This window comes from Camelus ferus, chromosome 19, assembly GCF_009834535.1.
Source record: "Camelus ferus isolate YT-003-E chromosome 19, BCGSAC_Cfer_1.0, whole genome shotgun sequence".
Taxonomy (NCBI): Eukaryota; Metazoa; Chordata; class Mammalia; order Artiodactyla; family Camelidae; genus Camelus; species Camelus ferus.
In genome coordinates, this window is record NC_045714.1 from 21,539,231 (window position 1) to 21,554,542 (window position 15,312).

The 15,312-nt window shown below is 40.5% G+C and overlaps 1 protein-coding gene and 1 long non-coding RNA gene across 6 annotated transcripts in view; one reads left to right on the top strand and one right to left on the bottom strand.

Annotated features, from left to right (window-relative positions):
* The window catches only part of LOC116657918, an 80,368-nt gene that overhangs the window by 36,353 nt on the left and 28,703 nt on the right, over positions 1-15,312 (top strand). The window lies entirely within an intron of this gene.
* The window catches only part of MACROD2 (mono-ADP ribosylhydrolase 2), a 1,866,240-nt gene that overhangs the window by 18,145 nt on the left and 1,832,783 nt on the right, over positions 1-15,312 (bottom strand). For all 3 annotated transcript variants that reach the window (XM_032461806.1, XM_032461805.1, XM_032461804.1), the window contains one exon: positions 747-824. In XM_032461806.1, the coding sequence (XP_032317697.1) occupies positions 747-824 (78 nt within the window). The remainder of the gene's footprint in view (positions 1-746; positions 825-15,312) is intronic.

The window sequence follows — 15,312 nt, forward strand, 5'->3', positions numbered from 1 at the left end:
TACCCTGGCTGAAATAACCCAAACAGAAAGATATATATATATATATGTGTGTGTGTGTGTGTGTATACAGTTGATCACTGACCAATAATTCTGGTTCTCCTAAGTTCTGTGAGCAAGTAAAATTAAATATTTATAAATAATGCATGCTCAAATAGTTGTTTTTCTAATGCAAATGATGATATTTCAAAGGGTTCCCAGCATCATTGTACAGGGGCAAGGCTATAATATTCCTGAGGCTCAGAATCTCCAGATGCTTTCAAAAAGAGATGTGACTAAAGAAAGGTTTTTGTAAATTTATTCATAAAGCACTATTGAAGATTCACCGTGTTTTTGGCCAAGCCATCCGATGTGCTGTAGCGAGGGGAAGTGATGAAAGTCCAAGAACAACCTCAACCCAAACTCAAGCCAGGGCTCCTCGGAGCCCTGAGAGGAGCCAGCACAACAGCTGGGCGCGTATCTTCTGCAGAGGCGGTATTTCCGTAAAGTCACCAGCTAGACTTCGGTTCAGTTTAGCCTTGAAATTACCCACTGGTGCCTCAGTATTATAAGGCTAAACTAAGTCACACGCAATTTAAAAATTAAAGGTTGCCAATGTTATTAGTTCCCAGTAGAAAATGGTTTTTGATCTTTACCTTGTTCTAACGGAATATGTTGATCCAGAGAATAGCTAGCTCCCTTAATCCTGGACTACACACAGGAAATGGGCCAGGTGTGTAGTTTGCGTGACCCACAGCTCAGACCCTTACCGTCAGGATTTGCAGAGTTTTCTGTGTCGCCAGAGCCTTCGCTGCTCATAGGAACTCTTGGTGCGTCCTCGCCTTGAGCTGAAAAAGTAAGATAGTCCTTGATTAATAGAGAATTAGAACAGCCAATTGTCCTGTCACCCTCTGTTGCCCTCTTAAATTTAAAAATACTCCTGGGATTCAACTTCTTTTGCAGAAAAGGTCAAAGGAGGAAATTGTGGGTTGAGTTGCTGGAATACTTTAGCACTGTCGTATTCTAAGCTCAGTTTAATTTGTGAGATAATCACATACACACATACACAGCTTCTCTAATTGGAAATCTCGTAGCATGAAAGCAGGGAAACTTGGCTTAATCAGAACAACACACCGGTTGAATTTGGAGAAATTTGTATGTGTGTGAATTTATGTAGCTTAACCTTTGACTAGACTAAAAAGAGAAAACCTGTTTTGCCTTAGGCATGCTTGAGAGCTGAAAGTTTCATTTGTTTACGCAAATGAATGGCTCAGTTGCTTGTCTAGAAGAACTTCTCGGGTGCTGCCATTCTGGATTGCTGAGAATCCAGTTGTTAGTCCATTTCTGTTGTAATTGTCCTCTCTTTCCACAGCTTCATAAGGCTTGCCATCCATCTGCTATGGCTGAAGCTGTGTAACATGCTTAAATGCGGTCATAATGAGATTTTTTTTTTTTATGATCTGATATTGTGAGCATATTGAAAATGATCACCACAATAAGTCTAGTTAACCTCCATTTCTCTTCTTGTGAAGAAATTTCCAGACAGTTAAAAGGACAATCATCTCTTACTTCTTAGTTAAATATCTATTATGTTTTCACAGCTTGAAAAGCCAGGGCATTTAAAAATACAGATACAGATAAAGTGCTGAAAAAACCCACAACTTAGAAGTCTTTTTTATTATTTCTGCCCTTTTTTAAAAAAGAGAAGATTAAATTCATTTTCGTTATATGAATACCTATTGAGCCCAGAGTACAGTCAATTTGGCGTTCCTGTCGGGGAGAATGAAGCAAAGATAGGAAAGATCCAGGTTATCATCTCTTCAAAGGAGGGTACCTTCAAAGATAGAACTCTTGGTAATGATTTACTGAAGCTGACAATCAAGAAACAAGATGCAATGGTGATCGAACTTTGAGCCTGGGTGGGTGGATGTTAGGAAGGTCAGTACTTGAAGACACATAAAACAAGCAAAGTGAAGGAAGATGAAGAAAGTCATTTTAGATTTGAAATCTGATGTGCAGGGTCATTTCAGTGGAGATGCCAAACAAGTTTTGCACTTAATGCTGAGGAAGAAAACTGAGAATTAGACGTATGGGAATTTGGGAGATGTCATATGTAGAATGATGTCATACCATTGATGACATGAGAGTAGATGAGAAAAGTCAGGAAAAGGATGACACAAGAAGGAAAAATTGACTGTGGACTCCCAGTCCTACAAGGACAACATGAAAGCAACTGTGTCCATGAGTTCTTTCCACTAATTCCTGAGGATGAGGTTGGGAAAGGGAAAACAAAACTTGAAACCTCCGACTGGACTGAACACCATATCATATCTTTTCTCACTCTGCCAATTTTAGAAAGTAGACCATTTTTCAATTGCTCATCAACACATTCCTTAAAGATGCAATTACAGAAAAAAACCATTGATGGATTTCTCTAAGCTTGGGAGCAGGAAATCTTTGCTAATTATGCCTCAAAACAGAAGTAATAAGAAAAAATAAATATGTGACTTTATACAAACATAATAAACTTACGGAATGGAAACAAATACCAGAAGAAATATTTAAAAAATCAACAATAAAAAAGAAATGTTTAGAGAAAGAAAGATTACAAGTTGAGGAAAAATATTTACATCTTTTATCATAGACAAAGGGTTAATATCTTTGGTTTATAAAGTACTTCCAAAATTAGAGATAAAGAAGATTGACAACTAGATAGAAAATTAAGAAATTTAACAGAAAGTTTATTTTAAAAAAATGAGTGGCTTGTATATATGTGAAAAGCTGATTCACTTTGCTACTAATAAAAAAATGAAAATGAAAATTACACTGAGAAAGGGATTTCTGCCTAAAATGGACTATCATGATGTAGACTAACCCTCTCAGCAAGAACAGCTAGAAACACGGAGCAGACTATTTGGCAAATTATTTTAAGGCACTAGAGGGCCCTCAAGGCAGCAGAAGCTTGGGGAGGTACAAAGTGGTGAGCCTGACAGTCCACATGTACCAGGAATTTGAACATGAGTCTCCAGGTATCTTTTCTGAGGTTTGGGAGAGGGGCAAAACCTGGAGGTCAGGGCCCGCCGAGGAAGAGGTGCTCTGATGAGGACCTCAGGTTTTCTGTGGGATCCACCGAAGGGTTACACTCTGGGGCAAGGATGAACTTGAAATAGGCCAGTTCTTAAAAAAAAAAAAAAAAGTCCAACTTTCAGTCAATTTAATCCCTAATTAGACTTCAGTGCTCTGCTCAATCCTACCAGCTTTTCAGAAGGAAAAGTAAATCCTCTGTGGAAGAAGCTAAAACCATCTAGAGCCTTGAATTATGTCTACAAGTTTTCATACATAGTGTTCAGCACTTCATAAAAAATCACCTGGCATTCCAGAAGAACAAGAATGTACCACTGAAAACCCGGACAATAGGCAGTATATAGAATCATGTTAGAGATGCAGATATTGTAGACACAAATTTAAAGTACGATTAATGTGTTTAAGAACTGGATGGCAATTTGGAGAATTCTCTTGGCAAAGCAGTTTATCAGATAACTGGACTGGATACTATAAAATGTCAGATGTAAATTCTAGAACTAAAACATATGCAATAATTGAAGTTAAGAACTCAACAGGTGGATCTGGCAGCAATTAGACACAGCGGAAAGAGAAATTCACAACCCGAAAGCTAAGTTAGAAGAAAATATAAAGAATGAAATACAGATGAAAAATACACAAAATAATTAGCAGAGATATGAGACAAGTCCTACCCCATGTAATGGGAAAAGGCAATATTTTAAAAGATAATGGCTGAAAATTTCCTCAAATTAACAGACGATACCAAGTCACTGATTTAAGACTATTACAACCCCCAAGCGAAATTAATGCAAAGCAAGCCTAACTCAGGCCAATCATGGTAAAATGGATGACAATCAAGGTTAAAGAAAAAATACAAAATTATCTAGTGAACAAAGACCATTAACTTCAAAATAGCAGCAGGAGGAATTGCAGACATGCTCTTAACAAAAATAAGGGCACCCAGAAATAAAGCGATGACGTTTTCAAAGTGCTTTGAAAAAATACCACCGATGTCAAATTTCATATCTAACAAAATCTTCTTTCAAACTTGAATTTGAAATAAAGTATTTTCAGGAAAAAAAAATTTGTTCAAGGGGAAAAGTAGTAGACCTACAGTGAAAGATTTTCACTACATTAAAAAAATAAATTCCAAGTGGATTATAGAACTAAACTTGAAAGCTAACATGGAAAAACACCATCATTAGGCAAAAAATTGTTATACAGGAAACACCAAAACTAACCATTAGGAAACCATTAAAATTCAGCACAATTAGTCTATCAAAACACACTATTAAGAAAGTGCAAAAATAAGCTAGAGTGGAAAAAGATATCTGTTCTACATATAGATAGAGATATATTTACAGACATACAGATACAAGTGTCTGCTATATATACACATATATTTTAATATATGTACATATTACAAAGGACTTACAAAGGATTCTTGTGTTAATATAGAAAGAAAATAATACACAAATGAGCAGAAAAGCCAGGTAACCCAATAGAAAATGGGTGAGACTCAGACAGACATGTCATAAAAGAAGATATCCTGGCCAGTCACTTAATTTTTTGAATGACTTTTACCAAATATCATAGTATGGAAAAGCCTTGGCTTTTTTTTTCCCCACTATTAAAATAACTACAAAATGTTCTAACTCCTTGTCTAACTCTCTGGGGCACCAGCAGAACTTATCAAAATCTAACATTGTTGTTATATTTTATAAGATATGATTACTATGGAAGAAAATTTAATTGACCTAACACTATTTAAACATCACTTCTTTGACTTTCTCCTTGAGGTTGTTGTTTGTGATGAGATCTAGAGGTACCTGTGGCTGATTCCTCCAGGAAATCTCTCTCAAAATCATTACTATGAGTGGTAATACTGCCAGGGATATTACTATGGAGAAACCTCACTGACATCATGGGGAACTTTCTAGCTCACAGGCAGGATGCTAGCCAATTAAATCATGCTCGGTGAGAATGAAGGAGCTTAGTATAAAACTGGGCTGGGAGAGGGAAGAAGAGACTGAAGAAAACCAAACCCCGAAGGCAAATCAGACAGTAGTAAATATTTAAGTTGCTTGCCTTATGTTTTGTCTTTTCAACTTCATTATTTTAAAATATAGTACATTCATTGAGAAATCTTAGGTTGTACCACCATATTGGCACAGATTAGCATGAGATATAATGGCAGGTTTGAGATCCCTGACAGAGAGAAAAAGATAAGACATAATGTGTCTCTGTATACTGCCATGTTCTTGAGCAGAGGTCTCTTAGAGCTGCTTTTGAAGACCCTAACAGTACATTTCATAGGCATTATTCATTTATTTAATATCATGAGTGTGCATGATACATATATGTATGAATATGATTATGTGTGCAATGGTGTGTTTACATGTATATGCATGTGCATGTGTGTGTTTGTGTGTGTCTGTGTTGTGTACCTGGAAAGAGGGAGAGAGGAATGACAGATATTTGTTACCCTGATGTGCATGTGGAACTGGTATTATCCTAAGGGCTTCTCCCCTGCTGGGCAATGCATCTGAGTGCCCCAGAGAAATGAGTCCATTTCACACAGACAACAGAATCTGATCAAAACAAAAATTGCCTCTACAGCCTATTTATTCCAGTTTGCCTGTCCCTCCCCTCATTTTGATTACTGCTTGGAACACAAACAAGAGGTACATTTCAGGGCTCCTAGCAGGAGATAAAAGATACTGAAATAGAAAGAGCCTGGGACATTCAGTACCATTTTCATTTTCAATTACCAACTGCAGCTCTTTAAAGCCTTAATTATGATAAACTTTTGTAGGTCAGTTGGCATTACATAAAAAATAATAAATGTAGTAGGGCTCATCACAAAACATCCTGAAATGCATTTAGAATGTAATCAACCAAATTTTACAGAATACAGAAACATCGAGTGATGTTGGAGCATCCTAGAAGTTTTTCTTTTGAGATTGTGTTGATGATAAACTCCATGCAACAAATATATTTACAAATAATTATTTCTCATAATGTGTAATTGTATAGGTTTCATGATAGCCGTAGAAAGCAGGGCCTGTCTGGATTCAATCATTTAGTGAATTAAAGTGGTGTTGACCCAAAGTAAACTTGACAAATTTTGCCATATCTATGCTCCAACTTTACTATTAATGTAATGGATTAGGTAATTGTTTAGAAAGGCTCACCTCCTATCTGCTACCCTTACAGGAGCCGACTTCACTATTCCTTGATGTTGGGCTTGGCCGTGAAATCTGCTTTGGCCAGTGAGATATTAGCAAAAGTGAGTCAAACAGAGGCTTGAAATGCGTTTGTACAGTTGAGGCTTGCCCTCCTGTGCTCCTGCCTTTAACCCCAAGAAGAACATGCGTTAGGGAATAGCTGATTTAAGGAAGATAAGACCTGAACTTGACTCACAGACTGATGTCCTCCTGGCCAGACTAGATGTGATCAATCCTCATATTCATGAACAAAAGAATAGAAGATTGTTGTTCTAAGACCCTGAGATTGAAGATGGCTTGTTATGCAGCATTATTGCGGTGACAGCTAATGTTTAATAACATGTTTTTAATTGGCTCAGTCCTAACATTGCCTTTTAATTTTGTCCCATAACAATTATAGCTATAAAGTCATGAGCTTAATTTTTGCCTCATTTTTCACACATGGTAATAAATATGTTAATATCTACGTCACCTATAATCATCCACAGAACTACAAATGGTGACCATATGGAATCTGGGGAAACACCCAGTTACTGTATACAGATGAGAAGTCCCTTAACAGGCTGGACTCTGTTGACTTCACAATGTTCCTAAAGTGGAAGAAAACTGGCCGTGGAGTTTAAGGCATTTGCCACATATATTTAACTTCCAAGCTCAAATAGAAGGAAGCAATTTTTCCACATGCATAGACATCAATTTATGTTCTGCTTCAAGCAGTTGGTCATTAGGGGAGATGAGCTCAATTAGACCTTACTTTACCCTAGAATGCTAAGTTCACTTTTTAAGTGTAGAATCCAAGGTCAACTAAGTGAAAGGAGATCAAAGAGCAACTTAGGGTGGACGAACTGTGTCAGTGAAAATACAGGACTTGAGGACAATTTGAGTCTCTGTGATACACTGTTGTCATGATACTTTCCCACAAATTGCTCTCTACAATCAAGTCACCAGTAATATTTAAAATGATCATAAAAGTCAATGATGTGACTCTACTCAGTGATGTGGTTCCAGCAGACATAAACTAAATACATTTAACCTCAAAAAGAAAATTCCAGTCCTTGGTAGTTGCAGGGGCTTATCTATTCACATAGCTGCTTGAATAGCATCCAGATTTCACATTCTGGGTGTTTGGTGATAACACGTAAGGGTGCGGAGGGTAAACACCACTCCTGGGAGTCACCCAAAGTGAAGGGGGGCAAAATAAACCAGGCAGCATTTAGCAAACACTATTATCCACCCTCCCTACAACAAATGACACACAACAAACCAAAAGTCCAGCCTCTATACATCCCTTCTCTACATTAAATTTGCCTTTGTTTTGCTTTTTGTAACTTCCTTTTCTGTGACTCATGAACCGTAGGACTGCCCGTTATTGGCCACCTTTCTCAGAAGCTCAACATCAGTGAAAGGGGATGGAGTGTAACTCTCTGGAGTTGGGTGCAGCTGGTTTCAAATCCAAGCCCCAGCATCTCTATTTGTGTGATCTTGGGCAAGACCCATTCACACCCAGAGTCTCAGCTGTAGCACATATAGATGGAGGTAATGATGGCTCCCTCACAACATTTGAGGATTAAAAGAGGTAATGACTGACTATAATCAATGCTTGATTAATATTTTTTGGCTGAGAGAAACAAATTTGATTTCTACTTCTGGATATCTCCTAATCACTGACTCTTAGGCATAAAAACTTAGCTGAGTCACTTCTATGTATCATTCAAGAGTTTAATCACATTTTTCTCCTCTCTGGTATCATTCATTCATTCATTCATTCATTCCTCCAGCATATATGTTGAGTCCCTGCTGTGTAGGAAGCTTAATAAAAACAACTGAATGAAATAGAGGACTGGCTTAGCTGGATTAAACCTCAGAGAAGAAAGCATGAGTGCTGTTCAGCAGTGTATTTTTCTTTTATTGTTTCTTCTAGTCCATAATTAGACTTTCTGCATTCTAGGTGAAGAACAAAGATCAAAGGTAAAATGCCACACACTTCTCTTATTCTGACTTTGGAACAAGGCTCATTCTTTTCAATTTGCTAAAGTTAAGTTGGTCCAGAGTCTTCCTTTAAAAAATCAAATTTTGGATTTAAATTTTATTAACTTTTGTTGATTTTTCTTTCAGCTGTTAAGTTTTTGGTTGGAAATAGTCAGTTTTAATTAATAAGTGCCATGAATGGATTTTCTTTCTGTTTTTTTTTTTTTTGTCAAAAGCCAATACTTAAATTCTTTAAACACTTAAACGTGCTTTTTCAAAGGCACTTCAAAGGCATTTTCAGTTTTACCTCAGCATGTAGGGAGTCCAGATTCCTTCTTTCTTCCTTCTTCATTTCCTTCCTCCCTCTTTTTTGTCATTTGTTTTTATATTTTACCATTTTTTCTATTTGATTGTTCAGTTTTTTCCTTATTAACTTTTATATAGTCTTCATAAATTAAGGAAATTAACCCTATCTCTGTCAAATACATTGCAAGTATTTTCTCCTTGATTGCCATCCCTCTTTTGATTTTCTTTAAGAAACAGTAAATACATTTTACTATGCTTTCTTCTAAAAACTTTAGATGTTATTAGGTGACACATATATACCAAGTAAAATCCTTTCTTTACTCACATTCACTGACTCATCAAAGATGTGTTCCTGGCATGAGATTTCTGTTTTAATTTTTGGAACGTGGTTTGGTTTGCCCACGGTATCATTAATTCAGTATTTTCTTCATTTTAGGGAATTTTTCTTTTCTCTCTGTTGGCTTCTAAATTTCAGGGACATCAATTATTCCCACAGAGAACAGTTTACTCCTTCTCTCTTCCATATCTATTATTTTTTCTTTCATTGTTTAGAGTTTCTGTGTTCTTATTTACTGTGATGATCTCAAGCCTTTTTTCTTTGTCAGTTGTTTGGTCCTTGTTATTCTTGGCTGATTTATTTCACTAATAGAAAAATTTACCTCCTGAGTTCTTACAGTTCAGATCATTATACCTTGTTATCATCAAGCTCTTTAGTGTGCTTTCAGAGTTCTGTAGTGATTGTAGGAAATTTTAATCTCTTTCTTGGGTTGTTTCCTTCCACAGTAGGTTCTCCACCTGTCTTTGCTGGCTTGCATGCTTTCTTGCTTCCTTCTTTCCCTCTTGGTTATGGCTTCCGTGTGCTCGCAGGGCGAGGCGTGTGACACGTACACCAGCAAGCTACCACTTCCTCGCAGGGTCTGAGGCCTGCTGGTCCTCCAGGAGCTGCATAGAAGAGATGTTTTCTTCTGGGGGTGTTCTTTGGGAGGGGTAAGTGGCCAGAGCATCTACCTCATTCCTTGTGTTGGATTCTTCAGTGAGTGTGTCCCACATCCAGCTCTCTTCACCCACTTTGTCTGTACTGTTGCCTGTCATGGGGGGGCTATTCTTCGGGTTTGGATAGTTCTTTTTTCAATTCAGTGTGAGCCTTGGAACTTGCTTTCCAAGAGCAAGAAAGTCAGCTTGGGCTTCATTATTCTCCTGTGCTGTTTTCTATCTCAACCCCCAAACCAGAAGGTGATAAACACTAGGTAAACCCTAGTAAACATACTCCCCAGGAAAGGAAAGGGGCTCCTCCTTCAAGGGGGCTTCACCTGGGGCTCTCCAGTGCCCCCTCCTCTGCTTCCTGCTTGCCTCAAAGATCTTTTCTTTCATTCTCTATTTGGTGAAATTCTTTTTTCTCCATTTGTTGCTGGTCTGCCTTTTCTTTCCCATTTTCCTCCCAGCAGGAGATATTGAAATGGAGAATCACAGTGAGTTTTCTTGTCTCTTTGGGGAAAGAAGAATTAAAGTGTTCACGGCTGACTTCTTGTGCTTGTGGAAATTTCCCTGGGCTGCTCCCCTCCCCGTTGGACAAGTAAATGGCAGTTAGTAGAATGTTATTCAGGATTATTTCAGAGCCTGGTAGAGATTCAGGGCATGGGCTGGGGGATGACACCAGGCTCATGCTTTCATTTTGCTGAGGCTACTAGCCCGTTCTTTTGTTTAATTTTGTTTCTGTTTGTGTTGCTTGTTTGCTCATTTTGCCTAACTGCTTTCATATCATTATGTTTGGAGTGAGTGGGATTTGAAGTCTGACTTCACATCACCATCTTAAACCCAAGACTGGTGCACAGACTCCTTTGATTTGTGTGGTTGGGTATTTGCTCTGGGTGTCTCACACACCTGGCCTTTGTCAGCAGCTGGTTTTAGGACTACTTGTCAGATGATAGTCTGATCAGGCTGGATGTTATAGACTGAATATTTGTGACCCTTCTCCTGCTCCTCTTCCCCCACTGATTCATATTTGAAGCCTCAGCCAACAATGTGTATTTGGAGACGGAGCCTTTAAGGAGGTAATTAATGTTAAATAGGTCCTGATAGTGAGGCCCTAGTCTGATAGGACTATGGCCTTGTAAGAAGAGAGATCTCTCTCTCTCCCTCTGCCATATGAGAATACCATGAGAAGCGGGCCATCGGGCCATCTCTAGGCCAGGAAGAGAGTTCCCACCAGCAATCAGATCTGCCAGCACCTTGATTTGGACTCGGCCTCCAGGACTGTGGGAAGATAAATTCCTGCTGTTTAAATCACTCAGTCTATGGCACTTTTTTTAAGGCAGCCTGAGCAGACGGATATACTTGATCTACACTTAGTTCATACTTCTTTGGGACAAAGGCACAATTGTAAACCATCTGCCTCTCATCTAACCTATTTTCTCCCAAAGAACCCCAATCCTGAAGCTGATTCTTGACCACTCTGCCTTCATCACTTGTGGACATATGCCCTTGGCTCCCTCTCCAAAGTCAAATAATGAATGACTAAGATGATATTGGTGGCAAATGGCAAATTCCGGTGTTCCTACAAGACACCCTTTCCAAGGCAACACACCTCTTTGTGTATTACTTGGGAATATGCTACCCTAATCAGAATCAGAAGCTGTCTTTAGTAGGAGATGGAAGGCTGGTAGCTGGGGGTGGGCGTGAGACCTTGACATATATATATGTTCTTCTTTTATGTTTAACCAGACGATGTGCCTCCATGCAGCCACTTGGAGAATGATATGGAAATTCATCACTAGTTATTGTCAGAATAGCTACTCTATAGAAACTCAACATTTGGGGGGAAAAACCCAAAATATATCCACCAGATATTTCAGTATCTGCTACGTGCTGGAACATGAAATAACAGGCATATTGATGCTTTCATGGAATTCACAAGCTAGGGGAGAGAGGGAGAGAGACAGAGGGGACACGAACCACCCACAAGCCAAGAGCTATGTTATGAACCAGGAACTGTGGAGGCACAGAGGAGAGTGATTCACCTTTTCTGAGGGCAGTGGGGGTGAGGAGGTGGTGAAGAAAAATCTTGGACAACAAGGAAATGACATTTAAGTCGGACCTGATTAGATGAGTCAGTTTCAAATGTCTTGCATCCATGCCAAGCATTTGGACTGATAGAAATACGTCCTATGTGTAACATACCAGGACTCAGTTTTTAACGTCTTCAACTGGACCCCCCAGGCTTGACCCGTTTTTCTCTTCCTTCACCTGTCCTTGCTGCTCACACGGAAATCTAAAAGGCTGTTCCAGCTCCTTTGTGTCTGAACACAGCTACCGAAGCCTTTCCAGGTGTTGTCACGTTTGGCTTAACTGGATTCCGATCACATTCAGCACGCCTGGCTTTTCTTTCCCTTTTCCAGGCCCCAATTAAGCATCTAATTCTCATTCAGCCTCATTCCGCATTCCCCACGCCTTCCGGGGCCTGGCAGGGATGAAGGCTAGAAGGAGGCCCTTCTCAGCCGGGGAGGTGCCAGGGCTGGTGTCAGATCAGGGTCTTTCCAGCAGGAACAATACAAATTGGGTGTCTCTCAGACTCCCCCACACGCCATCACACCCTTTTGTGGCTCCTGTTCCTCTACAGCAACCAGATAGATCTGTACACAGCAGGGCCCTAGTGAACACAGAGAGATGTATTTTGTCCACAAGAGTCTCTTAATTTTCTTTTTTACTCTAATAGGGTTTTAACTACGTAAGGAGCCACAGTGGGGCAGCTTTGGGCTTTTCAATAGTTCTTCATGTGGTATCTTTCATACGGAAGAAAACTTACGGCTGGAAATAACCAATGCTGGGTTCTCAGAAACTTCATCAGACACTTAAAGCTCCTGAAAGGAAGTGCCTCTGACTGCTTGGGTTGAAATCCTGCATGATTACGTATACGGTTCTTTAGTCGAAGAATAATTTAATCCCATACATTCTTAATTAAAGATTCTGTAATTATTTCCATTACATTCTGCCCTCTTTGTATGCTACATTTTCCTATACAGCACAATTTATTCTGAACATTTAAAAAAATCTAATGTGTCATCTTTGTAATGACCAAAGTACTGGAAATCTACACCCAGGAAGAAAGCTGCACCCAGGAAGTAACTCGCAGATTCACAGAAACACCACGGGACCGTATCAGAGGACCCTGAGCTAGAAGTCAGCTCAGCTCTGCTTAGCTAATACCATTTCTGGTCTTGGACTCTCAGCACCAATTCTCTTAGCTTCAGAGAAAAATGATAGATTTTCCCTACGAGGAGAACTTTTTAAACACACCTGGTATTGAACTAGAGCCCCTTTTACATTTAGCTTTTCTTCAGAAAGCCCTACCACAGATACCTGGATCTTAATCTTTGTACTTCATTGTATTTAACCATTTCTTTGCTTTCTGAGAGTTTATCACTACCAGAGCAAACACACACACACACACACACACACACACACACACACACACATGCCTAAAACCATGGACCACACACCCCTGCCAGATATTTTAGAGTCAAAGCTTGGAAGTTTAATTCTCCTTTTGAAGTGGTTAATGCCACTCTGGACCTCCTACCATGGGGTTAGAAGTACATGATGGCTCCGTCTGGAATCCAGGGAAAGGATTCAAAACATGAGCCAGCATAAGTTTTCACGGCTCCCTTGGGCACGAGAGGATATGGGGCCCCAGCAGTAAAGGGTGTGGTCAGCCAACAGTGGTGGGTCTGTGATATCACCCCTCTACCCCCCAAGGCTTAGGGCTCTTCCTGGGCTCCTGCTGCGGCGCCAGCCTCTGGGGGCTGACATCACTGGGTAGCTCAGTACTCTTCCTGAGCCCTGGGTGCCGAGCATCTCAACTCCCCTGTGGCTTCACAGCTTGACTGACCTCTGATTGATGAATGTCGCTTTTGTCTTGACTGGTGTCTCTTCGGGCACCCTGGTCTCTCCGTAGTCATGAATCTCTTGCCTGGTTCAGAACTTTGACGATGGAAGCACCCCTGGCCCTCTGCCTGGCTGCCTTTCTGCCTCTGGTCTCAGACTGCGGTGCGTACTCCCGCTGCTGCCAAACTGCCTGCATTCTCTGTGTGGAAACAGCGCCCCCAGGGAGAGGGTGGGCACTGAGGGCACTAAACAATGGGCCAGCGTCTGTTTTATCTCTTGACATTTAATCTCTAGTTCTAGGAGACAATTTAGAAAACCCTCTCATAATAGAAAAAGTAACATCCAGAATTGTCCTTTCAGGCAAAGAAATCTGAATCCTTTCTTTGTTCACATAGTTTACCCAACTAGAGATCCTGTCCCGTAACCTCCTCAGCAGGATAGCAATTCACCTTTGAGGAGCAGGCAATCCAATTTTGATTTATTGATCTCAGGACACAATGCTTTTCTAAAAAAAAAAAAATTGTAGACCGGGTATGTGATTGTCAAACAAAAGCGGTTAAGACCATGCCTTTTAAAGGAGGAAAAACCAACACAGTTGGATTTCTTCCCTTTTATGGAATTATATAGATATTTTTGCTTGTAAAAGAATTTCTTTTTTGACAGTTCAAAATAATGCAGCCAGAAGCAGTAACATTTCCCTGCCCTGTGGCTTCCTCTGGGCAACTGGGAAGAATATTTCTAAAAGTTACCCTCAGATTTCAGCTTTCTGTTCTGTTGCATTTAATCTGGTTGCTATTTGGCTGACTTCAATAGAATATGATTTATGTGGTTGAAAACCTTGGAGGAAGAAAGTCAGGTTCTCATATACCAGTAAGCGTCCTTCATTACAAAGAGACACCTATTAGAGGTGTGGTGGTGGTGGTGGGTGTGTGTGTGTGTGTCTGAGACAGAAAAAGAGCTCTCATTAAGGTTTTATTATGCAGAGAAGAGATTGTTTCTGTTTTATGGCTAAATTTTTACTACTGTGTTTCACTGTTTCAAAGACACATTTTTGTCCACATTCTACCATCAGGGAGGCTGAATCAAACAACCAGTGGCCCCACAACTGCTGTTAACCTGGACTGAAGCCAAGTTCAGATAGGGTTTGCATCTGCTTGTGAGTCACTGGTCAGCATTACCCACCTGAGATCACTTAAATTCCCTGCCCAAGGTTTCTGTGGACCACATGGGGATATGAATTCAGGACACAAACCTGTATAATTAGCATCGGCTTGTGATTCAACTTCTTAAGAAAGACATTTATTTTAACCTTCTTCCAGTGCCAAAGGTCAGACACCCACGTCTCCTTGCTTTTCGGAGCCGCTGTTGTTGGTGCCCGGGCCACCTCTGAGTTCCCCTGCAGCTGCAGAGGACAGTATCCCCAGGTCCCTCGTCTGTCCACTTGAGTGCCTGCCCCTCTCTGGTTCTCCACGGGCAGTGCCAGGGTAGCTTGTTCCATCCAGGACAGGACATCCCAGGGGTCCTACGCCCGTGGGAGTCTGAGAATCATTTGCTTATTAACTGCTCTTCACTAGGAAGTGCTGGATCTAACACCACAGGGGCATCCCTCACGCAGCGAGGGAAGGGAGTCATGGCCAACGCCCAGCTTCCCTCCATTCTGAGGTGTGCTCTACATGGGTCCTCAAGGGTCCTCGGTGGGACTCGGGCCATTTGCTCACAGTGTAAGCAGCTTGTGATGTGACCCCCGCATCACTGCTGGCCTTGCCTTCCCTGTCTCATGTCCCCACTCCCACGCTGGTGCCTCCTGGGGTTGTCTCCCAAATAAACTACCTGCACGGAAGTTCGGCTCAGGACCTGCCTTTGGAAGAACACAGTCTGAAGCACTGTCCCC